Source organism: Parus major, chromosome 12 (genome assembly GCF_001522545.3).
Source record: "Parus major isolate Abel chromosome 12, Parus_major1.1, whole genome shotgun sequence".
In the NCBI taxonomy this organism is placed as follows: domain Eukaryota; kingdom Metazoa; phylum Chordata; class Aves; order Passeriformes; family Paridae; genus Parus; species Parus major.
This window is the reverse complement of record NC_031781.1, coordinates 8,927,277-8,952,692: the sequence shown is the minus strand read 5'-3', so window position 1 is coordinate 8,952,692 and position 25,416 is coordinate 8,927,277. Positions and strand designations below refer to the sequence as shown.

At 45.5% G+C, this 25,416-nt stretch overlaps 1 protein-coding gene and 1 long non-coding RNA gene across 6 annotated transcripts in view; one reads left to right on the top strand and one right to left on the bottom strand.

Annotated features, from left to right (window-relative positions):
* The first annotated feature begins 9,024 nt into the window (after positions 1-9,024).
* The window catches only part of LOC107210361, a 29,361-nt gene continuing 12,969 nt past the window's right edge, over positions 9,025-25,416 (top strand). For 3 of the 5 annotated variants that reach the window (XR_001523917.3, XR_002002236.2, XR_002002235.2), the window contains exons 1-3: positions 9,025-9,266; positions 10,582-10,744; positions 24,923-25,166. This is a non-coding gene — a long non-coding RNA (uncharacterized LOC107210361). Of the gene's footprint in view, positions 9,267-10,581; positions 10,745-23,141; positions 23,340-24,704; positions 24,792-24,922; positions 25,167-25,416 lie in introns of those variants that run through there. The other 2 variants (XR_004499264.1, XR_004499263.1) reach the window with 2 other exon arrangements.
* Positions 17,109-18,997, bottom strand: DNAJB8 (DnaJ heat shock protein family (Hsp40) member B8). Its single transcript, XM_015641103.3, has one exon. It carries the CDS (start codon positions 17,874-17,876, stop codon positions 17,220-17,222), a length of 657 nt encoding a protein of 218 aa, XP_015496589.1. The 5' UTR covers positions 17,877-18,997; the 3' UTR covers positions 17,109-17,219.

The following is a 25,416-nucleotide window of genomic DNA, read 5'->3' as shown; positions in this document are numbered from 1 at the left end:
CGCATTTAATTTTACTGTCTTTTCTTCATTACAGAACTGTCATTAGGGTTATAGGTATGTGTTTAAGATGCCTCCATGCACTGCAGAGGGAGTAAATGTGTCCGCTGGGCACTCGCCAGTGAAGAGATGGTGATAAACAGCAGCAACTGGAGACAAAGCCAGCAAGCAGCTTCAGAGAGTCAGAAGGAAGCACAGATAATTGGTGCATCCCTGGATGCAGCTTCCTTAGCAGCAGAAGGACTTGGGTTTATGCCCTTGTTTTCATATTAGCAGAGGTGGCAACAGGTACCGGGGAGGTGAGCCCTCTTTGTAACTGCTCTCTGGGAAGAAGGTTCTTCCCAGCTTATGAATGAAGGGACTGGATGAAGCCAACACTTAACATCTAAACCCTAGCCCCTGTTTAGGGGGACCGAGATCCGTCAGTTATTGCCTTGTTTCAGCAAAACAACCCTGCATAAGTGAGGGAAAGCTGCGATCTTCTTGCATGTGTCTTCTCACATGATGCCTTAGTGCAATTCCTATTAGTGCTAATGGGGTAATTGGCTCCCCTCAATGTGAACTCCCTATAATGCATCCACATAACTTGATTTGAGAGTGTAAATCCTATTAGCCTGAATGGCGATCTTTTCTGCCTCTAATTTACCCATTTGATCCTGCGAGCACTAACAGCCGATCTCGTCTCCCTTTGAAAGCGATAAGTAGGCATCTGACTTCCACTAAATGGCGTTTGCAAACATTCCTGGTGCTATGACACCTCTGGGATGCTGCCCTGCTCCGTGGCCCCCCTGAGCCTTCCTTTCCCAACATCTGTGCACAAGGGATGTTCTGCTGGGCCGCCAGTGAGCGCCTGCTTTTCGTCTGGCTCCCCAGGGCAGCCTCGGCTCCCGGCCACATGTGGAGGCTGCGTGGCTGCATCGTGCAGCCCAGGACAGCAGCGGCTGCTCGGGGCTCCCCAGTGATCTGGATGCTTTCTGGGAGTGTGGTGTGTGCCACCAGTTGTGTGGTGCTGTGGTCCAGGCTGCTGCCCCTGTGGGATACTGGGCATTTTGAGACTGCAATAAACAGACTGCATTGAATGAGAATGACAAGGCAGGTGATGGTTTCTTTGCTGCAGACTTCCCCCTCTACCATCCACTGGGTCCATGCCCCATCCTAGCTGTACTCCTTTATTTTTTCCCCTCTGTTTAAAAACTTACCTAGGGAGCTCACCTGTGATTTACATATCTCTAACTACAACGAAGTATATTCAAAGCACACAGCTCCTCTGCAGCCCTGGCATTTGGTTCCTTCCACCTACCTAGTAAACACTCACAAGGAGTAAAGGAATACTCAGAAGGCAGGAAATTGAGTTTGCAAACTTGTGGGGGAAAAAACTGTGAAAGGCTGCGAGAAACATTTCCCACCAACTCTGTGACTGCTAGCAACAAGGAGAAATATTTGAGCACCTCACTGAGGATGTAAGAAAATCTTTTCATGGTGGAGGATCTGAGTGAAGATCAAGGGTTGCTTTTATTTGGTTGTTAATGTCTTGATTTGTTTCCAACCAAAATAAGTAGGGTAGAGGATAAACCAATGGGCTCTTGATTGTCCTTCTGCAATGTGGGGCTTGAAGCCAACTGGCAATGACTCCTCAGAAGGTACCATCATGGACACGGCACAGACACCTATCCAGGCGGAATACACTGCCGATGAAAGGATGATTTCTTTTCCTGCTCTGCCTCATAAGAGGATATTCTCGCTTCTCCACATATGAAGGGAAGATGGGTCTCTCCCGTGGGGAATGTTACTGCTGGCCACCACTTCCTCTCTGAAAGCCCCATTTGAAAAGGAGGAAATAGTTGGTGGAGGAAGTTCCTGAAAAGGAATCTTTCAAATCCTTATTTTTGTCAGGTTTTTTTTTGTTTTTTTTTTTTTTACAGGGGACACCCAATACAATAGAAATAATTGGTAGGGCTGCTTCAAGTGACGGAAAAATTGCAGAAAACTGCAAAGAGTGTGACAGCAAGAAAACCGGCTTATTCTCCATTTATTGTACAATATTTATCATCAACCCGTTTTGTATATTTTGCTTTCTTTTGTGTAATCTTATCATCACTGGGGTTGAAAACGATGTAATTTTTGCTCCTTTGAGTAGTTGCCAAAAAAGCACTTACGTCGGAGTATTAGTGTATCATTTGGCTAGCACATCACATAATGGTTTTTTTACAGCAAGTATTTAGCCGTGTTTTCATCCTGTGGGAAAGAATGATGGGTCTGTTTTGTGAAAATAAGAGCTTGTGGCAATGTGGACATGCAAGAGATAGAAACATAATGCAACAAATTAGTTTCAACACAGAGAAATGAAGTAGTCCAGGCTCCATATACATTCAACAGTGCTGGTTTCTTTCTCTCTCTTTTGTCTCCTTTTAACTCTTATTCTGAAATGTATTGTTGGATTTTATGGGAGAACTTTGCAGGCAGAAACTATTTGAATTCAATGAGCTGCCTACTTGATTTGGGCATGAAAATGATGTTACACTTGTACACATATGTTTGTTTATGTAATGAATGCACACATATAGGTAAAAATAGTAATTATGAGCACATGAGAGAGAAAGTAGTTGTTGGTTCCAAGTAAGTATGACAAAATTCATCCTTTTTTTTTTTAAACTCAATTTCAAGTTCATGGTGTTACAGCAAGAAGAAAATTGGCTTTATTATAGCCTGGACATATACTTTAGGTTTGGGCAACAGAAACAATATCGTGAAGCAAAAGAAGTCTGATCATTCTCATTTCATCTTGGAAAATGAAGACCTGGAGCAAAAAGTAATTTACCTTCATGCTTTAGAAATAATTAAGCAGTTAATCATTGCAGTTTGAGGTGATCCCATCATATCCCTCCGAAATAGTGGCTAAGTGAATCTCTATTATGATTTGAAACCCAACATTAACTTGCAAATCATTCATGCTGTGATCCCCATCTTTCCAATCAATGTGTTTTACAACCTGCCTTAAATAATGGTCAGTCTAACCTCTGTCGTTAGAGTTGCTGTTTTAAAGTTCTCCCTTTCTTAAATTTTATTAATTTAATTTTAAATGTTATTAAAATATCCCAGTAAGTTGTGACCAAGATTTCTATTTCTTTGTATGAAAAATTCACCAGAATATCTCCCAGCATTTGCCATGTAACTGTATAATCTGTTTGATGTCCATCTTCCCTTTTTCCAGCAGGCACTTACCCATTTTTTGCAGTTACATGCACATTTGTATTTGTCATGTCTGAATTCAGACTGAGAGTCTGGAGATGCCAAGTACGTGCCTAATTTATGCAAAAAGGAGTGGAGTTGAGCATATGGCTGCGTGGCTCCTAGGTGAAGGAAAAAAAATTAGCAAATTTATTAGGGCTTTATAGTTAGTTATCATCACTAATTGTACTAACATACAACTAAAAAGATTCCATAGCAGAGACTTCATAATGGAGGAGACCTTTTGCGTGTCTTCCTGTTGCTAATTTACATTTCTTAGTAATCATAGCTTCCAAAAACATCTATGAATTGTTCTTTGAAAGCCTTTCATCCTGAAGGGTACTGGGGAAACCACACAGCTCATTGGTGTTGACTGAGTCAGGGTGCTCAGAACCTGCCCTTTGGGTGCTCAGGTCTTTCCTTTGAGTTAAGGGCTTTTACTGTAACAAAAATATGCTTGAGAAGGGGTTCTCCAGACTGCCTTAGTACTTCAGGATTATTCTGCTTTGAAAAACTGGAAAGCCCCTGATGCACTACCATCAATGAGTCATTAGAAAAATTAGATGGGAGAGAGGGGGGATGAAGACTCTTCTGCAATCCCAGTCAGGAGGATGCATGAGCTGTGGCTTGCAGGAGGAAGATGCACCCAGTGTTTTCCAAACATTTGATTTCCTAACCAAGGAAGTGAGCAGAGCTTCACCTCCCCTGTGCTATTTGAAGAGTGATTAAAAGCAAAGGAGAGAAGGTGAGTCAACAGTGACTAAAGACCATAAATTCCTGACAAATGGCTGGCAGGGGAGACACAGAGCAGAAACCTGAAGCAGCCTGTTTTTACTTTGAGCAACACTTTATCTTCACTGAGATGTCACCACTGTGTTATATTGTTTCCTCCCCAGGTATGGCCATAGAAGAACAAGACCTTCCCATAATGGGACAGCACAAGCAACTGGAATATTTTTCATGGTTGCCTTGGCAGTGCCATTGGCCATAACAGCACAAAGATTTGGGGCAGGAGGTGTAACACAGGGAGAAGAGCTAATAAATGACCTTTCCAATACTGTGATCAAGTTAAACCCACCAAAAAATGATAGGTGAGGTAAGAGTTTGTTTATGAGCTGTGTTCTACCAGAAGGGCATAACCAGGCATTAAAGTAGATGGGAGCAAACTTACCACACTGGTTTTTTTTGGAGTGCTTGTGCTACCCTCGATAAAAATCTTGTTGGTATTTGGAGCAGAATACCTCTGATAGACACTTAGCCTGGCTCTTGCTACACTCTTCCATTACTGCTAAAATTCTAGCACAGAGTTATTCTTGCTCAGAAGGAAAAAAAAAAACATTCTGGCCTGGATACATTTCCGAAATTTTTAGGCATTATTTTTCAATATCCATGCAGAAATGGCTGTTCCTAGTGAAGCTGAGCTCCTTCAGGGTTCCCTGTCCTTGTTATGCCAGTCCTATGTAAGCTGCTGCTAAGCCCTATGCCCTGCTGAGGCCTCACCCTGTGGATGCAGACCCCAAACGTGGAGCCTGGACACAGCAGTGACCATCGCTGCAGGGCTGCACACACCTCGAGCCTTCCTTGTCAAAGTCTCCAGAAGGAATGCCTTGTGCAGAAAGAACATTAAATAAAAAGCAAACTTCCAGAAGCAGCCTTCTTTATTTATTTTTTTTTTTCCTGTGGAGAAATACTTCCTTACCCCCAGTGAATTCATACACATTTTTAGAAAAATATGCTCTTTTGTAGGATTTTGTAAGATGGCAGGAGCCAAAGGGCTCTGCAGAGCCTTGTGTTGCAGTCAAAGTTCAAAAAGGTGAGTTCCCCTGAGAGGAAAAGATTGGTTTTCTTGTTTAATGTCGTCTCTTGTTTAAACTTAAAGATTTGAATAGCCCATTTCTCTTTTTGTTGGAGTTTTTTTTTTCTGAAAATGTTTATCTTCACGTCTGAAATATTTTGTGAACTTTGCTTTCCCATCCCTGTAAAGGGTATCTCTTAGATAAGTTCTTGTTTCTTGCATTTTCCATCTATAGTTGCAGAGATGTAAGAGAAAGAATGTGCATTTTCATAGAACAGTTATTTGACATGAAGTTATGGTAAATGTATTTGCTCTGCTTGTTTCCTATTTGTATTGACTTTCCATTAATATCCTGGCATGCACATGCACATAAATGTATATGAATATGACTGGCAACAGATAAAACAGACTAATGGCAGAGAATGTTGGGGGGTGAGGGGCGGCTTTAAACTCTTTTTGGTGTGTTTACCTAAATTTTTTGACCACCTAAATGGGCATGTGACAGGTATATTTGCTAGGAGCCAGATGATTTAAATTTCAGTTCTCAGATGACAAATGCTGCAATGAGTGATGCAAGTCATGAAAATTAGTTGCAGAAAATTAAAAAAATGCTTCTAAAACAATTGCAGACTCTTTACTTGCTGTTCACAGGGAGAAAGCAGAATTCATTAACCAAATAATTTGATCCAAATGATTTGTCCAGTTGCTGAAGGAGCTAGCAGGATGTCAGGACTTGTGAACTAGTTTGGTTACAGCTATAATGATGAGGAATGCAATGCAGAAAAGCTGAGGGGGTTTTAGAAGCAATTCCCAAGATGCTATAATGTTTTCTTTAAGTTTCTGAATGAGTGTTGCTGAACATTGGGACTGATGAGCTCAGCAGGAAGCTCAAGGCTGGTCACTACAGCAGGCAAGGCACACTGGGGCTGTGCACACCCTGTGCAAGGCTGTCAGGAGAGCTTCTCATGGTCTCCTCTGCTGCAATTCAGAAAATCTCATCCTCATGCAAAGGGATGACAGAAAGTGCTCGGAGGGTTGTTGGCACTGCCCCTTTGGGGATGGCTGGGCATGGCGTTGCTGGCTCTGCTGGTGCTCTGCATGCTCCCTCCTCACCACCTGTGTCGGTAAGAAAAGGCTTTTCCCATCTAAAAATAAGCAGCTGGTGTCTGGAGTGTGTTTGTGGGAGCATGTGTCTGATACATAATTTGAACTTGATTGTGAGGGCCTTGCAGCTTCTCCTGGAGCCAGTGCTGCCACCCTGCAGGCAGCTCCCCCCTCCCAGCTCCCAGGCTCTGTGTGACCCTGGGCTCTGCACTCCAGGCACCTCCAGCTCCTCATGCCCCGTCCGGGATGACTCACAGCGCTTTTATACTGCTTTAACTCCTCTAGAACTGCTTTGCATGTAGCTCCTGAAACCCGTTTATTTATTGGCAGCCGCTGAAACTTGACACTGATGATGATGAGCAAGGGAAGGCAGAAACCTGTTGTTTCCAAGAGTGAATCTTAACTGCAAAATCTTGATGTTTGCTGCAGAGCACTTTGGGAAAGCTATTGGTGTCTTAGGATGCTGCTGTTATGAATGGGGCCAACTTGGAAATTAATTTTTGGATCTTATCTTCCTTTCCTGGAAACTTTTGAAACTGCAGTGTTGACAAGGAAATCAAAAGGAGAATTTTTTCCTTGTGAATTGCTTATATGTGCTAGATGGGACCTGTCCTCATCCAGACTTTTGATGCATCGTTTAGTTAGAAGAAAAGTGGAACTAATGGGGAGATGGACCAATGAGTTTTGGTGTTGATCCCATCACCAAAAAGCTGATGCACAAGCCAGACTGTAACGCTGCTTGTGGTACTGGCTGAGGAGGGTTTCCATACAGCTTGGATAAACTATGTCCATCTTGGTCCTATTTTATAGCACGGAAATAACAGTGGGTTTCGAATATGTAATTGGAAAACCAGGTGCAGCATTGATCCAATTTCCATTTTATCCAAAATAACCAGCCCTTAGAGAAGGGGTTCTAAGGGAAACAGGTTTGGCAAGCAATGAGAAGAGGCCCAGTCAAATTTCTCCAGTACCAGCAATCTCCCCTGGCCTTCCACATATTTCAGAACCATCTCTCCAACTCAGGGACCCCCTTGGCTATGGGTTTTCTGTGTCACAAAGGCTGGCTCTGGCAAACATTTTTAGAATCACCATCTGTCAGCTTTTCCTTCAGGGATCCCCATTTACAATAGCTTGTATCCAGTCCATGTGCAAATCCCACTGGGCTGAAACTTGGCCCTGAACAAGGTTGGCCTGGATGCAATTAACAAACACAAAATTTATTCAATTTAGTTTGGCCAAAAATATAAGATTCTTTTGTTTGCAGATGCTGAAGTTTAGATGCCTTTCCAAACTTATCAAGGACAAGAGAACCACTTTGGAGAAAATAACAGCCAACCAACCACTTTGGAGAAAATAACAGCCAAGCCCATAGTCATCCTAAAATTCAAATTGAACTGGAAACCTATGCACCAAGTAGTTTGTGAAGCTTAGAAATTAAGTTCATTTTTCCAGATCCATTTTTGCTGCTGTCTCTGAACTTCATTGTTCTAACCGGCCTCTAGATAGAAACACTAAAGTATCATAAGAAGAAAACCAGTCCTTACAGCATCCAGGAAGGTACAGCAGGAAGTATCAGAAATCTTCTAGGAATTTTTCAGTTCTAGATTCATAGAAATGTTTGACCCAAATCTCAGAGTGTAGGGGTTAGGACTGTCTTGGGAGCATGTCTACATTGTTTTTGGTTGGGAGATGTGGCTAGAAATCTTGTAAGATCAAGATCTGTCTCTCTTGATTTTCCATCCAGGCTCTCCAGTTTTTAGGTCTTATCTGCCAGACTCAAGCATGATAAACCCCCTGGTGCCTGATTTATCTGTCTCAGAAAGACCAAGGGCTGAGTCAGCCTTTGCATCTTTTTTTCTCAGTTCTCACCAAAGTGCCAGACCACTTAATTTAATCCTATCCTCCATGCAGGTACCCCACAGAACTGCTATCTGGGACTCATGCTTCCTTCAAGCTTCCAAGTCCTGCCTGCTCCACTGACACTGGCCCAGGGAGGCTGCAATACTTCTTCCTGAGCTAAAGGGTGGGATGAGGCTGAAGGGGCCTCTGCACATACCCAGCAGCAAACAGGCCTTGTGCAAAGAGCAAATGTGCTGCATGGCATTAAATACTTGCATATGAGCCTCCCCAGACCATGGGGGAGAGTACCCCAGAGAGGTAACGCTGAAATATTTGTAAAGATGATTTGTATTAATTAATGGGAATGCCCCAGCCATTTCCAATGAAGCAATACCCAGAGGCATCGGGGATGTGGCCACCCCTTCTCCATAGTTCCCAAACCTCCCTGCCGTTAGAGGAGGGGAAGCAGATCAGGTTTGATAAACCCACCCAGTGCCCCCTGCAGCAGCCAGCCCATCACTGTCAGAAGAGATAGTGTGCTGTTAGTATGCTCTGAGTATGCTGTTAGTATGCTGGGGCTGTGCAGCTCTTCTGCCATCTTCATTCACCTTAGAAATGTGAAGTTTGAATGGTTTATCTCTATTAATCACCAGCTCAAAAAGCTTTGTGCACCAAGGGCCGCAGATAATTAACTTCACTATACTGCTTGTCTTATCAGTATCAACCTCTTGTCCTCCTGTGAAACAGTTAAAACCATCAGCCCCTTTTTACTTTTCCTTTTAACTCTAATGCTTTAACACTGATGTTCTAAATGGCCCTGCGATTCATACTTATTAGACAAACCTTTCTTTCTGCATCTCTTATATTTTTTGATAATTGGCCATGTATGTTTCTAAGGGGATCAACAGCTTTTCATGCCACTATACTAATAATTAAAGATTTCTCACAGTCTTTCAGATTTCTCTTTACCTTCTTTTCTTTGATAAGTATAATTTGCTGTTTAATTGGGGAGTGGGGGGGGAGGAAACTGGTAGTAGCAATAGGATGACTGCATAGGAAAAGGTTTTGTTTAAAAATTCTCTAATTAAAAAAAAAAAAATCTACATTGTTTCCTATTTTTGTCCCTTGTCTTGCTGAAACTACCTTTCTTCCAGCACTGTAAAATGTTATAGCAGTCCAATGAGAGGAAAGGGGGAGGCAACTGTGAAGCCCCATGAGGTTCCCTAAGGGCACCATCCTGCATCTGCAGAGGATAAAGAGGATTTTAGACAACTGTTGGACCTTTTCTCAGCTCCAGCCAGAGGTGAGTTCCACTATGCCAACAGAGAGAAGATGCCCCATCACTTCCATGGCCATCTCTGCTTTCCTAGACACTGTCTGGCTTGAGAGAGATATTTTGGGAGCCTTGAGTTAGTGTTAAGGGGGGAGGATGGTATGTGGAATACAGAAACTGCTGCTGTGACAGCCCATCTGGCTTCGTTTGCACAGGTGAGGCTATTTGAGCTCAGAGGTCCCAATGCCTTCAGTCTTCACTAAAGATACTCTGAAAAATATTACTCAGTATGTCCCGTTGTAATTCTTAAATTAATTCACTCTTGCCATTTACATAGGTTAAAGTGGCATTAATGCTCTTGTGGGATGTACCTAGTGCACACTTCTATACTCCAGTTCCCAGCGGTGTGTGATGGGAGTCTCTTCAGCTTTCCTTCAAAACAAAACATTTATGCAGTTGAGCAAAGAAGGATGGAAGTGTGACTCCAGTGCCCTGAAATGATTATACAGAAAAAGTCCAACACTTGGACCAAAAGTCCAATACTGTGTTTTCAGACTTCTGATTTTTACAGCACCTCTTAGTGGAGGGAGGAGGTGGGAGCAAAGGGAAGAGTGAAGAGCTGATTCACATTCTTGACTGTTGGATATGGGCAAAGTGGCGTTGTGCTCCTCCAGTCATTGTGCAGCGACCATTTCTTATCAGTGCTAGTGTTGAATTGCAAACCAAGTTCATGCAGAAGTCATTCACTTATTTTTTGAGTGAAGAATTCATACAACCTGTGATCTATTCTGGGATTATTCCCCAACAGGGAAGGAGGAAGAAAAAGGCTGGTGGTGCCTCTGTTGTGAATAATTCATCCCATCCTACCAGCCTGGGTGCTAAGTGACCCCTTTGCTTGGCCCCTACTGGGGCTGGGGAGGAGGGCGGGATGCCTCCCATATCTCCGTTAGCTGCTGGGGTTAATAGGGGCACTCAACACACACAAGCACACTCTAAGCAGGGTCAGGGGGCAGCCAACACATTGTGACCTAAAATTTGACAGCTTTTACTCATTTCATGTTAGGTGACCCCATTTCTCTTTGGGCAACTGCCTTGCCTGGTGCCTGAGCCTGGGGTGCACAGTGGTGCAGGAGCCTGGCTGGTCCCCCCTGAGCATGGGGAGAGCAATGTCCCCTTGCAAAGATGCACTCTTTGGCCTTATATTCCATATCCCAAATTGCCACCCAGTATCACAAGGGGAAATGAAAAGCAAGAGCAGCTGTTGAGTGACCAGCCCCCGTCTCTTTGCCATCTCAAGATGCTTGAAGAAAGTAATTTCTAGATAATTTGTATTTTATCCCAGCAGGTCCTGGTGATGCATTGCAGCACAACAACCTTTTCCAGCTCACCACAGGGCCCTGATGGCATCCAGGCTGCTGCAATACCAGGGACCTGACCCTGGTCATGCCCATGTGTTACCATCCGTCTCATCCAGAGATTTAATTTTGGTAACTGCAGTGTGACTAGTGGTAAGATCTCTTCTTGTGCCCCAGCCAACTTCCCTGAGAATTCTCACTGATGCTTCAGTTTTCTCCCCTTCCCCTGAGACTAGGCTTTGAGGGCAATTCTCTTATCTCTGCTTGTTTTGTTTTGGCATATTATGTGGCAGAGTGTCTTGAGGTGTCTCTCCTCTTTCCTCCTTTCCAGTTGTCTGTCTTCCTCCATCACTTTGTCACCCCCAGCTGTTTGTTAGTCTCTCTGTTCTCCTCCTTATCCCTAGTTGGTCCATTTGTCATTTTTCCTCAATAGTCTATGCTCCTTCCTCTCCCACTTCTTCTCTGCCTCTTGTTTCTCCCTTGTTTCTCTCTTTCATTTTTTCCCCCCTAGTGTTGGAACTTCTTTCTTTGATTCCCCCCCTCCACCTCCCACCCTTTATAGTGCTGTTATCTGTGATTTTGGCAAAGAGCACATTTATTGGGGAGGAATATCCCCATGGCAACACAGCAGATGGTGACTTTTGATTAACTTGGCTTTTTTTTTTTCCCCCGACTGCCAAATCACAATCCGTCTTTGAAATTAAATCAGGCTGTGATAGCATCAGTTGTTCTGGAGAGGGGACGAGAGAGAAACAAGACTAAAGTATTACAGCAGGAGCCAGGATGTAATGCAAATTTGTGTTTTTTAACCCCAGCAATAAAAACCCCTGTTCATTGTGGGAACGGAAGGGACCACAAGAGAGGGAATAATAAAATAAAAAATTAGATTAAGAAAATGTTATCACCCTACATGGTCTCCTCACTTTAACCACGCTGGAACGTGTGTCTCTGTAACACCAATGTCACTCCTTGCCAAGTCACTTGATGCTGCTGGGCCTCATTCTGCAGCTGCTTAACACCATTGATGGTTTTCCTCATGCCTTGGGTAGTGGGAAGAGGCCAGGTTCTTAACTGAGCAGTTCAAGCAACTATTTATTTGCAGGACTGTAGTGTCCAAAGTGGGAAGGGAAGAATTTGCAAGCAGCAGGACGAAAGCAAGAAAGCAGCCCCTGGAAGGCATTGGAGGGAGGTGAGAGGAATTCAGGGTAAAGTGAAGAAACAGAGGAGCTGGAAAGGTTGGATGGCATCACTGAGCCAAGATGCTGAGTGATCAAGGGCATGGGAAAGTGAGGAGCTGTCTGTACTGGCACCAGGGAGGTCTGAGCCTGGGGAAGGAAGGGAACAAAGTTCTGCCAGCCACGAAGTGAGAGTTACAAGGCATAGCCCCATGGAAGATGGGAAAGCAGATACTCAAGTCAAACAGTAAAGAACTTTCTTGAATGCTTGAGAAGTGGGTGGTATTCAAGTTCCATGAGCTCCTTTGCCTGGTGCTTTTTGGAGGGTGACCAAAGGTGAATGCAATTGAGTGCTAATTGTGACCAAAGATAAAGGAGGGCTTGAAAATGAAAGCTGGAGGAGATGACTAATGACCCAATTCATGGGTCAGTTCAATTTCATGGGAACTTAAGTGTTATCTCAGACTGGAAGGCTGCTGGACACTACCTCCAGTTACTAACATTCCTCATACTGGAGGTTACTAAGCAGTTGTCTGGTCTCAGCACTAACTCCTGTGGATGCAGTGAGTTTTGCAGTTATGGCTAAAGGCAAGGTCTTGGTGAGGTTCAGATGAGATAATGGAGTTTTATCATAGAATCACAGAATACACTGAGTTGGAAGGGACCCACCAGGCTTATTGAGTCCAGCTTCTGGCTCTGCACAGGACACCCCAACCATCACACCATGTGCTTGAAAGCAAAATCAGAAACAAAGTGTCTCACAGGTTAAAACCCCTTCCTCTCTGGGGTTGTAGCATTTTCTGGTACTGTGGAGAGCAAGCACACATGAGTACTTGGCACACATTGAGACACACATATTCTGTCACTAGGTTCTCTTCTGCCTTCACAAGGAGGCTCTAGCTTTTCATAACACAGCCTGATAAAAATATTTCTCCCAGAGGAACTGCTCTTAATGCAGAATTCAAACCTGTACTCTTCTGCAAAAACTTTAAAGATATGGCATTGTCCTGTCCCTTACATTAGAAGAAATGATGGAGAAGCTCCCGCTACACTTTCTGAAAAGGAATTCATATTTTCTTACTCACTAGGAGCTCTGGGCCACCACCATGTCTCTCCCACTGCTTATTTTTAGTCAAACTGGTGCTTTTTCCTGCTCTGCTGCAGGGGACTCTGTGGGTTCTTAAGTTCTTCCATGATAAGCTTTGTCCAATAGATAAAATTTTGCTGCAGATGTTGTTTCTTCTGTTTGAGATTTCAGTTCAGGAGTGTTTTGTGTATGCCATGTGTTAGATCTGATGTTCTTTGAGGAGAAGATAAGATTTGGGTGCAGGAGATGAATCAGGTAGGGATGCCACTGGAGCTTAACTGGTAAGAGTTATTGCAGGACCTGAATCTTTCCTGTGAGGCACAGGCACAAGGGAGAGCTCCAGTCTGCAGGGGTTCATGTGTTGGTGGGAAGCATCAGAGGAAGGTTTGTGAGCACAGTGGGATCTAAACCACTGTTTAAATCTCAGTTTGATAGGGGTATCTAACCCACGGCTCCTTCTGTTTAGATGGCAATCCTAGTTCAGATGAGCATTTGTAGCTTCTGGGTGCTGTTTCTCCCCATTTTGGTCAGATTGTCATTCGGTTTCTTGTTCTAGGCACCTTGCCAATGTCTGTCTTTCCCCGAATCTTCCCTTGCCGTTCATGAATGTCTTGTAATCATGCTCTTCCCTTGCGTGCAGCCCCCAGGGTGGTTGGCATTCAGCGTGCCAGGGTGTAGGAACCTCATGCCACATGCCCGTGTGCTTGCTCTGCCCCCCGGTAGTGTGGTGCCCCAGGGTCTGGTAACCTCCAGTGGGGTGCAGGAGCTGCTGATGGACAAAAGCCAGGCCTACCCTGCTCAGCTCAGCCCCTTGGCTCAGCACACACATCTCGAGGGTCCCAGCACGGCAAGCACGGGATCCGCAGGGCTGCGATCCAGTCCGTAAGCCGCACAAAGCAAACCGGCTGCAGCGCCGCGCCGCAGCGCTCCCGCCTCTCCGGCTTGACACCACGTCGTTATATATTGATGCCATGACACCAGCGCTCAAAATAGCATCAGGACAATTTGATTTCCTGCAGATCTCAGGATGGGGTCATAAAAACGGAGACTGTTCTGGAGAAATGGGATAGGGTGGAAATGTTTGTAGTGACATCACTGCCACTTCCATGCCAATGGCCTCCTACTGCTGCAAACATGTGATTGTGATTTTGCTGCACGCTCCATCAGAGAAGTGCCAGACTGGCCGGGGAGGGAGAGAGAGGGAGAGAGGAGAAGGGGCGGAAACATTCTGTTCTTGTATCTCAATGCAAATATCTGACAACAGCCTTGCAGCCCAGGGTGCTGAGTGATCAGGAGTGGGACCATGGAGCTGAGACTGCTCCCAGATCACCAGAGCTCAGGGCACGGCAGCAACCTAGTTGGGGGCTGAATAAGGTTGTCAATTTTATGGTGGAGGGTCTTGGTATGCATTGGTGTGCTTCAGTGGAGATTTGGCTGGTCTTGTGCTCACCCTTTCCCACTGGTCCCATTTGCTTCTAATGTTACTTTTCCTGGCAAGAAAAACCTACAGGCCTGGAAAATGGCTACAACAGCAATTGCAGGCTGTTGTAGCCATATTTTAGACCATTATAGGGAAGAACAGATCTCAGTGTTGGAGTTTCACCCACAAAGCAGAGAACAGCGGGGAAGGATTTAAATAGCTGGGGATTCAGGAGAAGTGAAGGGAGAAAAGAAAGGGAAGAAACAGAACTTTCCACCAAACATAAAACTCGATTGTGTCTGAGGACATTGCAGGAGGAAATCTCATGTCAGTTGCTCCACAGACAGCACTGAAAGCTGCAAAGCCCATCTTGGTAGCAAGGTTCCATCCTTCCCAAGCAACAGCCTGTGGAGATCAGCCCTGGATGTGTCCAGCACATGTAACCTTAGGGGACTGTGGAAGGGAGCAATGTCTGCAGGGGCACGGGGGAGCAAAGGGATACAGCTAATGCACCCATCTATCAGATTAAGCTGTCAAAACCCAAACCACTTCCATCACTGTCCAAGGAGAGACTCTCACTCTCTGCTTAATGGGATGTCTGTCCTGTTGTTGTCACTCCAGGGAGAGGGGCCACTGCCACCACAGTGTGCTGCCGGCTGTGAGTTTAAAATCCTATTAAACAGGGACTAACAGTTGCAAAAAAAAAGCAGGTATCCCCTAGTGGGGATTTAAAGATGTTTAGACATAATTTGATTTTCCAAGCAGATGTCATTATTGTTAAACAGTTGCCCACTTGATATGTTCAAGTTGTTGGCTGTAATTGCTAAAATTAGCAGGTCTGTGTAGAGCAAAGGTCAGTCGGTTAATATCGTGATTTAGTATTTTATGAAGTAATTCCAAATGCTTTTATGTATGTTTTTGTTTTTGCAGCCTAAGCCCACATTAAAGCAGTTGTGGGCCCTGCTAATAAAATAATGACTCAGCCTCCCAGCTCAGGCTGCTGGCCACTCAGTGATGGAGCTCAAGCCACCCTCGCTCCCTGCTCTGCCTGGTGCCACAGGTAGCCGGGGGCCAGTCAGAAGGGAGACTTCCAGCTGCCCCCAAGCATGACATCTTCGAGTGGAACTGGTGCTGGAAATGAGCCCATCAAGTCCAGCAGTGACTGGAAGGATGATGGGCTGGTTTCCATCAGCAGCTAAGCACAAGGGTGTGCAGCTGGTACCCCAGTATCAGTAGAAATGTTGACTTGTGTTTGCTCTGACCAAAATAATCTTTCTGTATCAAGCCCCCTAAATATTTGCAGTTCTCAGAGTCCCAATGCCTGCAGGATGTTGTTGGCTTCCAAACTGTGGAGGAGCAGCAGACACAGTTTGTCCCTGCACAGAGGCTTTCCCTGCTCCCATTGCCACTGGCCTCCCTCCATGCACCCAGCATCCAGTTAAGCTTCCACTTGCTGCCCTTTTCTCACTGAGAGAGGGGCTTAACAGCCCTTAACATAACAAATACAGTTTTTGTCTGTTTTTCCAAGCTGGATGTGGCATCAATTGCTAAGGATGGTGATTTAAACTACATTTGTCTTTACAAGGGAAAAAGGCTTTGAATAAGGGGTGGCAGCACTCTGGCTAATTTAACTTATTGGTTAATGCTCAGTCTTTTACTAGCAACACTGTCTCACAGTCTCCTTCAAAGCACAGGAGTCTGTTATTCCCATTTTACAGCAGAGGAAACAGATGCAAAGACCTGCCCAAATGCAGGCAGCAATTGCAATCTGGATTAGAGTGAAAATGTCCCTGAAAACTACTTCCAGTCTCTAGGGAGACATCAGTGGGCAGGGAAAGCTGGGAAACTCAAGGGAATGTAGCGTGGGACCAAAAAAAAGAGGTGTGTGAGATTTTAAATGCTTAAGGTGATCTGGCCAAGCAAGAAACAAGGCTCAGCAGTTCATGTCAGCCCAGGGGAGGGCGGAAACATGGGGAGAGCATTCCGTAGCTCAGTGGAGGACAAGAGCAGCGTGCTGGCAGGCTGTGCAAGAAATGCATTGTGAACTGGCTGTTGCAGCTGTGAGCAAGACAATAAGGATGGTAAAGCACCATCTAAGTCTTCACATCCAGCTTTGCACAGAGAGGGAGCTAAACTCAGCCCCCTGGAATCTGTTGGCTCATGGTTTGAATTTAGCTCTTTGTGTTTGAATGACTCCAGGCAGAGAGGGAATATAGATTGTCCCAGTCAGAGAGCCAAATTCACCTTTTCCCTGCTCACTTTCAGCCCCTGAGCTATGCAGTACTTCCATCAGGGTCTCTGGTCATAATTTGCAGGGCATTCTCAAGCCCAAATTTTCTTTTACAGTTGGAGTAATGACTTTTTCTTCCTTCCTTTGCTTTTTGCTATGCCATTCTCCAGGCTCTCCATGTCCCACTGACCCCTGCCAACCTTCTTGCCTGTACATGAAAACTTTTTTTCAATGGATATGCATCTTCTCATACACCAAAAGGGTATTCTTCACTAAGTGTCAGGGCTGTGTATGAGAATCACACTGGGCTTTATTCATCCAGCTGGTTGACTTTAACACTGGCATCTCAAGGGGTGGGAAGGGAACCTACAGCTTGTTATAGAGCTCTCCTACTTGTCCACAAACAGCTTGTCTCCTATTGCTGTATTAATCAATGTGGTCTCTTTGACAAACCAGCAAGGTTCTCTCACATGTATCTGTGACACATATTTACCGAATAATCACTATCACCTCATTCAGGCTTTGTGGATTCACACTCTTTAGTTTAGCATAACTATATCCTTACCCGTGAAATATTTTGTTCCCAACCATTGAGAAGTCTGCATTGGTTGTGTCATGAACTCAGCATTTATTGATACTGCTTGTAATAGACCTCATCAGTTGAGCTTTGAGAGCACATCCCACAACTTTCAGTTAATGCTTGTGCTGGTGATAATTCATTGATGAAATTCAGGCATTGAATGCAGGTAGTCTCTCCCATTGATTGTTACAGACTTCAGCTGGCCATCTTCTTCCACTTCTTTTGTCTCCTGCCCATCCTCAATGATTTTCCGGGTGGTGATGGTCTTGCCATTGATCACTTCAGTTGTGGTTATCACTGTTCTGACACCATATGGCCCAGCTGTGTTTTCAGCAAAGACGGAGGTGGGGTGCCCGCTGGGACAGAATGAACTCCATTGCATAAACGGCTCCCTGGACCTTCCTCCTCTCCCAATTGCGCTCTGCCAGGTTTCACCACTGATTCTAATGTCAAAAGGGCTCAAGAAAATACACGTAAATGGATACATCCCTCCAAAGGCCTCTTCTTGATGGGGAAATCCATGCTGGTAACCAAAGTAGCTGTTAAAACCCGCTGCAGCTCTTTCTCTGCGGGCTCTGCTCTCCTCAACAGACTTGTCATAGAGTGATCTCTTCTGAGGGTCGGACAAAATCTCGTATGCTTCAACAATTTCTTTGAATTTCTTCTCAGCTTCCTCTTTGTTTTTGGGATTCTTGTCAGGATGCCATTTTAGTGCCAGTTTGTGGTAGGATTTCTTAATAACGTCCTGTGAGGCATCTTTTTGCAGTTCAAGGACCTTGTAGTAATCTACCATCTCAGAGGAAAGCTGAAGTTGTTTAGAAGATGTCTGGTTTTGTCTCTCGCACCAAGGCTGATCAGCATGCAGAGACTCTTGGACACCCAGTGACACAGCTGTCCTCAGGGATGGGGAGATGTTCAGTCCGCCCCATGAGCTGCTCTGTCCTGCTGCAGTGCAAGGCCACTAAGAGCTTCTTGACCATACACATTCTTTTCAAGCCTGCTGCTCACAAACCATGAGATTGTGACCTCAGAGAGGGTTCAGCCAATCCTGGCTCAGTTGTCCTGACGATGTTCTAGGGTGGAATTGGTTGTCACTGGCCTTCTCTTTCTAAATGTAGATCATGCACATGGTGTTGTAGCTGCTGCACGTAACTACTCACACAGCTGTGATGTAGGACTGACATAGAATCATAAAATGGTTTGGATGGAAAGTGGCCTTTTTTAAAGGTCGTCTAATCCCTGCCTGTTTCCATGGGCAAGGACTCCTTCCACTACAACTGGTTGCCTAATGCCCCAACCAAACTGGCCTTGAACACTTCCAGGGATGAGGCATCCACAGCTTCCCTGGGCAATGTCTTTCACTGTTTTACCACTCTCATGACTTTGTCAGGTTACTTTTTGCCTGAACCTTCCCTACAGAGGGATTCTCAGATACTCAGTGTGGATTCGTGTGCAATCCAGGGAAGTGTAGTGGTGTAGTCAGTTCATCTTATCCCATGGGACATAATTCCCTATGGCAGCAGCTATAGGAACGCGGCAGTCTTCCTACCCATAGTTCAGAAGGAGTGTTGATAAATCTGAGAAAGCCCAGGGAAAGGCCATAAAATGTGACTAAGGGATTGGAAAATACACTCTGGAGTGAGAGACTTGGGGAAAGAGGAAGTTCAATGCCAGTTACATTGTAGTCAGCAAGAACCTGCATGGGAACAGAAATTCAGTGCCACAGGGATCTTCAAGCAACCAGACAAAGCAGTTGGAAGGTATCATTAGCCAAATTTAAATTCAGAATACATTTCACATCCTTCTTTATGAAGGCAGCAAATCACTGGAAGTTCCCCATGTGGCCATTTCTAAACCCTGAATGGGAATTTTTCCTGAAATCATGATTAGATGGACATCATAATATTTTTTTAATTTATAGACAAGCCTAACACTTTCAGAAGAACCTCATTTTCATGTTGGTAGTAAATTAAATTCCCAGAAATACCAACCTTAGCCTCTTTTCTATGTGCCTTTTTGGATACCAGTCCCAAGGTGTATACGACAGGGATGGCTCAGGAACTCGACACAGGCAATCAAATCTAGAGTTATCCTGCATCTGTTTCTATTCCTTGGATTTGCCATGCTGGTGGGAAATACAATATCCTCAGAGGGAAACACTGCATGAAGAAGGTCTCCAAGGAAGTGCCAATAATGAGAATTCATCTGTCTGTAACACAGTGTCATAAACACCTACTAATAGCAGCATATGTTGCAGATCACTGCCCTCTTTTCCATTATCCCACACTTTGGGAAGAAGTCAAGAGCCAGCCAGACCAAGGAGCATGTGCACAGCGTATGGGCTGGCTGCTGTCCTAACACACAACCTGTGGGGGAGGCTGAGAAAGCAAGGGGCAGTCATGTCAGCCTGGAGACAGCAATGGAGACAGAAGGAGGAAGGCAACTGAGCTGACACATGTTGGGAAAGGTATCTGTGCTGCTGGTGTTCTTACTGGTCAGTGATGGGGCAGTAGCACTGAGGTACTTGTCAGATTTGGGCAGCAAAAGTTGCTGCAGGGCAGTGCAGGTCTGGGGGCTGAAGCTGAAGGAAGTGCAAAGGAGAAAATGAACTCATGGTCCTGTGGGCTAGCCTCACTGGAGAGATCTCAGCTTTTCCCTCCTTTGGCACAAAAGTCTTCTTAATTACAGGGTGGTTGTGCCACATGGTTTGTTTTTCTGCTGGATGCTGTTTGTTCTGTGGAAAAGGCAAAAGTAAACTGGATCAAACAGCAAGCTGCTGCTGTCCATTTGAGCTCAGAGGGCTCTTTGCATTCCCAAAACACCCTGAAGGGGTCTTCTCCACTGAGGGGAGAGCTAAGACTTGATGGCTCACTCAGACTGTAGTCTCACACTTGAAATCTTCACAAAAGGGACTAGATTTTTTAAGGATTGTCCATTGGACTTGAGGGTGATCCAAGCTTACCCACAAGTCCCCAAAGGTACCAACAGCTCCTATCCACTGCCAGCACAGTCCTTGCTTGGCAGAAATTTCAAGAAGGATTGTTGTTCCTACTCTCTGTTACCCAGAAGGGAAAATGGGAATCAGAAAAGTCTGTTGGAGAGGGTCAGTTATCAACTTTGAGGGTGGGGCTGTGCACGGAAGGGAGGTGACTGCCTTTTGCTGTGCCTTTGCAAAGCATCTCTTCCCCTACTTGCTTTTGATGCTGAGAGCCCATCTCAGACTGGCTGGCGCACTGGGTTATCTGTCTTGGATTTAGTGCATCCTACCCAGCTGAAAAGTAGGGAGTGTTTTTCTCCTGTCATCCCCGAACGGAGGATGCTCACTGCCCGTCTGTCTGCTGCCTGCAGCAGGCGTCAGTGATTAGCAGCCATTCAAGACAGGCCACTGCTGTGAGCCAAAAGGGTTTGCAAGGAAAAAAGGAAAGGGTCAAGGAGAGGCAGGGAGAAAGGGAAATGAGACATGCACACATCAAGTAACTAGACCCAAACTGGCCTGGCAGCCCCATCCCTTGAAACCAAGGCTTTGAAATGAGAAATGTTTTTCGTATCTTAAATCTCAAGTACAAACAATAAAAGCCGGCCCAGACTGTGTTCTTTGAAGAGAAAGTACGAGTGACCTGAACAGTGGTTATCAGCAGCGTCATTAAGATAAACCCTTAACATGATTTAAAGCATCCGAAACTGAAGGCAGCACTTTCAGATACTAACAAAATGGTCTGACATTGGGGATGAAAATCAATAGTAATCTGATGTCACTAAAAATACTCAAAAGTGTCCCATGGCTGATGGAGGTGAGATTAGTGTAAATATTTGTATTCTAATCAGTGGCACGCGAGGGCTGTAGGCAGCCTTTCTGTCTATTTAATTAATGGAGTGGCTTTTTAAAAGGATCCTAATCATATGTGATTGTATCTGCTTATCAACATTTTTGCTAATTAGATGATATGGAGGCAGTCACTCTGCTAATTCCCTCATCCAAACAGCATATCCTGCACAGATAAAGTACAGTCTCTTTTTAATAAGAAACAATCATGAGACAGACTAACCTTAATGGTGCTTATTATCCGAGGATCTTTGGGATTTTCTTTTCAACCCACCCCCTCCTTCCTTTTCCTTCATTCCCTGCTTCAGTATGCCAGATGGATGTGGATGTAGCAGTCCTTGTCCCCCCCAGTTCTCCACTCCAGGCACCACCATGTCCAGCCTTCTTTTCCCTCCCAGACAGATATTGGGTCTGTAAGGGCAGGGATTGTCAGCCAGATCAGGATGGGGAGGAAAACAGAAGGCACCACACAGCAAAATGTCCCAAATGTTTGTCACCCAGATGACAGGTGATCCCAACCACGCAGCCCCAATCCCTGATCTTGCTCTTGGCACTCCAGTGAGCCCTGATCCACAAAGGATTGAGTGCCTCAAAGTTGTGGGGAAAAAAAAATCTATTATTGTTTTGATTAGATTAATATTAGGAAAAGTTTCTTCAAGGATCAGGCTGCCCATGGTAGTTGCTAAGTCACCGTCCCTCAAAGTATTTAAAAGCCATCTAGTTGTGGTGGGTTAGTGGTGGGACTGGCAGCACTGGGTTAACAGTTGGATTTGGTAGTTTTAAAGGTCTTTTCCAACCTAAAGAACAATTATTATTGTTGTTATCATGGGGTGGTTTTTTTTCTGTTTTAAAAGCATTTGAGAGCAGAGGAGGTCTACACAAGTGATTTCTTGTCAGCCTTGTTGATTCTGTGACAAGGATGGGGTCGTTTTATCTAAATCAACACAAGTCAGAGACATTTGTTCCAAGTCCTTTGACTATTCAAACAAACATGAGTAGTGCTTTGCTCCACTAGTCAAACTGTCATTAGATGCCTACCCATGGATCAGCCCTTTTGGGGGAGATGCTGTGCTTGGCCTTGGAGCGACATTCTTGGGGATGATGGTCAGGGATGGGCTCACTGGGCTGATCTCCCACTGGGGTGGAACAGAGGAACCTGCCTGACTTCAGAACAAGACTGAAAAACAAATAGAAATTTTCCCTGAAGAGTGTCTCCTCACCTCACAAAATACAAATGCAACACCTACACAAAGAGAACCCATCCTGAATGTGTGCAGCTCCCATCCCACAAGCATCTGGGTGGAGCAGTGGAGAAGGGTAGGTGCCTGGTGCTTAGTTTCAGGAGGTCTAGAGTTTGCCTGCTGTTTTTGTAGCTGTGAATGTTGAGCAGAAAAGGCTTAAGCGACACGAATTCCCCACTCTGTACAGGAGGGAGCGTCAGCAAATCCTGTGTGTTGATCCCATTTGTCTGGCTCAGCATGGAGGTTGGATGTGGGATGGCAGCTGGGGTGGCTCTGGGGAGTGCTGACTGGAAGAGACCCCCAGAAAGCGTGGACACAGAGCTGGGTCTGTTTCCAGCTTTTCTGGGACTCAGGTTGGGGCTTAAGACTAAGTCAAGGTTCAGGCAAGAAGACAACCACCTCTTCTGAGTGGTAGTGGAGAGGGCCAGGAACCTCAAAAAACAGTCTTTTTTGAGATATGGAGACAAAGAGGCCTGGTCCTACTTAGTGGAGTCAAGGATGAGCCTGACATGTTTTTTTATATTAGATCATGCCCTGTACCCAGGGCTGGACCTTTCTTCAGTCTTGGAAAGCCCAAATGCTGCTGTAGCTCATGTCCATGGACTCTGACCCCAGCAGAGCTCAGAGCACTTTGGTTTCACTGACTGGATCATCTCCACGTGTCATTTGCAGCATGGCTATGCTGAAGTTGTACTCAGCAACACAGTTGGCTAGTCCTTCTACCACTCCTCTTTGGCATGGTCTCTGGCCCTAAATCCTCTCCATGTAATGCAAAAGAAATTAATCCAATATTGACCACTTTCCCAGAGGGGTTTCCTGCTGCTTGTTCCATGACTGAGGGCTACAACTCAAAAAGAGGAGGGGCTTCTGGGGCAAGGATTGCATTGCAAGCCGTTGAGTCCTGGGGCTTAATGAGGTATTGCTTATCAGCAAAGCACGCTTATCTGGAGCCCGCCAGTGTACCTGCTCCAGCCCCATCATGAGCGAACATGTTTTACCACCCAGTTGCAGGGAGCCGGGAGCACGGTCAGATGGCACAGTTCAGCTGATGTGTGGTAACTCGTGAAGCCACAGCAACTTTATCACTTCACAACATCCATACATAGCCACAGCCTTGAATCTTCGCAGGGAAAGAAAGGATGATGAGTTACTGTTCTGGGATTTTCTCCCTGTTTCCAGTCAGTGGGAAGTGGTATGTGGAGCATTCATTTAATAAACCAGAGGGGAAAAGCTGTAGATCAGCTTCTCATTATTTCAGTGCTGGCTCACGCCATCACTTGGGCTTGTGCCTGACAGTTCAGTGTGTTATTTGAGGCCACTCAAGCATTCTGCAGAAATGATGCCACCCTCCTCTAAAAGTGTGGGGTTCATCCAAGCAGGGAAGGCCTTACTCCATTAGTAGGTTTATTGGTGCTTATTTCATCTCACTTTGAGGCCTGTTAATGAAGAAGGTGCTCACTTTGAAGACTAGTCTTTGTTGAGAGCCAGCTCTCCAGCAGGAAACCTCCTGGAGATCTTTTCCTCATGTGGACCTCTGAAGTAAAGCAACTCTGAACAAGTCAAAAATGCACCAATGGTGCTGGTTTGCAGGGCAAGGGAGGAGTCCTAAGTGGTACAAAACTTAGGTGAGGGTTGGGTGATGTGCACACAGACATGCAGAAGGGATGGTAAGTGTTTGTACCTCCCAATTTTCTAATGTGTTATAATCCAACAAGGGGGGCCTGGGCAACCCAGGTAGCAGGTGAGGGACTGAACAATTACTTTAATGGGAGTGGGGAACTGGATAAGAACACTGAAGCCATCAGGAAGGATGTTCTGGTCCTGCCCATGAGCACTTTGTACATAGGGCTGACTGGAACAGTGAAATTTCCACACTGCGTCAGCAAAGGTTTAGTCTGAGTTTATTGCTGAGATTAAAAGACCAGAGAATACAAATTGTAAATGTGATGACTTAAGAGCTCATAAATTCAGTATACAGCCCCATTCCAGAGAGCTTGAATGCAGTGCAGCCACACTGCCTTGGGCTCATGAGTTGCCCTTGCTCCCATTGCTCAAACCCACACCCTGCAGGGAGCCCTTCTGCCCTGCCTGGCTCCCAAAACATTGCATGTGCATGTGTGTGCACAGATGCTTGGAAACAAACACACACTGGCCAGGGATGCCGTCCTGTTGTGCACTGGGAGTTTGCTGCTTATGTACAGACATGGACACCCTGCCTCTGCTTCAGCCCAGAAACCAGCACTAGTGCTGGAGCAGTGAGTGGAGGTCCTTGAAGATGAGCTCCTGGGAGGAGAGACAGTCCCCTCCCCTCACTGAGGAGCCATTTGCTTGCATTTACCTGCTATCCAAGTGTCCTTGCAGAGGAGCTCCATGGTCTTACCCATGTCCTTGTGTGTGGGCAGCAGGTGTTGCATGGACAACTTGGTCCCACACATGGAATCAGTCAAAGCAGCATCACTTCTGAGCTGTGGTGCAGAATGCCAGAGTGGGAATGATAGAACTTTTGACCAATGCACAAGTCCCTCCCCCAGTTTTCCACTTATCCCTCTTGTGTCCCCTGCCCTGGAGCAGAGTGACCCCTGTGAGCAGAGGGCTTGAGGAGAGCTTCTTGGAGCAGTGCTTAATGTGTTGAGCCAGTTCTGAGGTGAATGGTGATTGGGTTTGTACAACTGGGTTGCAGCTGTCACTGAGCTGGTCCAGGACAAAGTTCCTTGGATAAGTTGCCTAAGTGTTGTAAGCACCTTTGGCATTATGTGCTTTTCCCTCTTTTTCTAGGAAGATGGAGAGCTGGAAACCAGCCTGCTTCTAGGATTCATCCAGCCCATGCCAAGGACATAGCTTTTGGTCTGGTAGCCCTAATGTGGGGATATAACACCCAGTGCCAACCTGCTGTCTTGCTGAGGGCAGAGCTTATGACATAGTCTGAGCAAGGAGAGCTGGGGACAAATCCTGGGAGAACACCAGAAGAACAGTGGGATGCTTTTCTTCCTGGTCAAGTGGACCAAGCCCTCAGCACACAGTAAGCATGAAGGGGATGGGCTTGGCAGTTGGTTCCTTGTCCTTTCACAAGTGTCCAGGGGTCAGTTCCTGGGGAAGGTTGTGCTTTGGCTGTCTCAAGGTAAGCCTCAGACTGCTTTTTGAAAAACAGTGCCCTGCAGCCCCCTGTGCACAGGCCCCAACTCCAATGGCATGTGTGGGGCAGCACTGAGGCTCCTCTGTGTACCAGGCTTCACTTTCAGGATCCAGCACAGGGGCCAACCTGCAATAAT

What these genes read in the sequence shown, in the direction of transcription:
- DNAJB8 (XM_015641103.3), bottom strand. Translation starts at nt 17,876, where the DNA reads ATGGTAGATTACTACAAGGTCCTTGAACTGCAAAAAGATGCCTCACAG.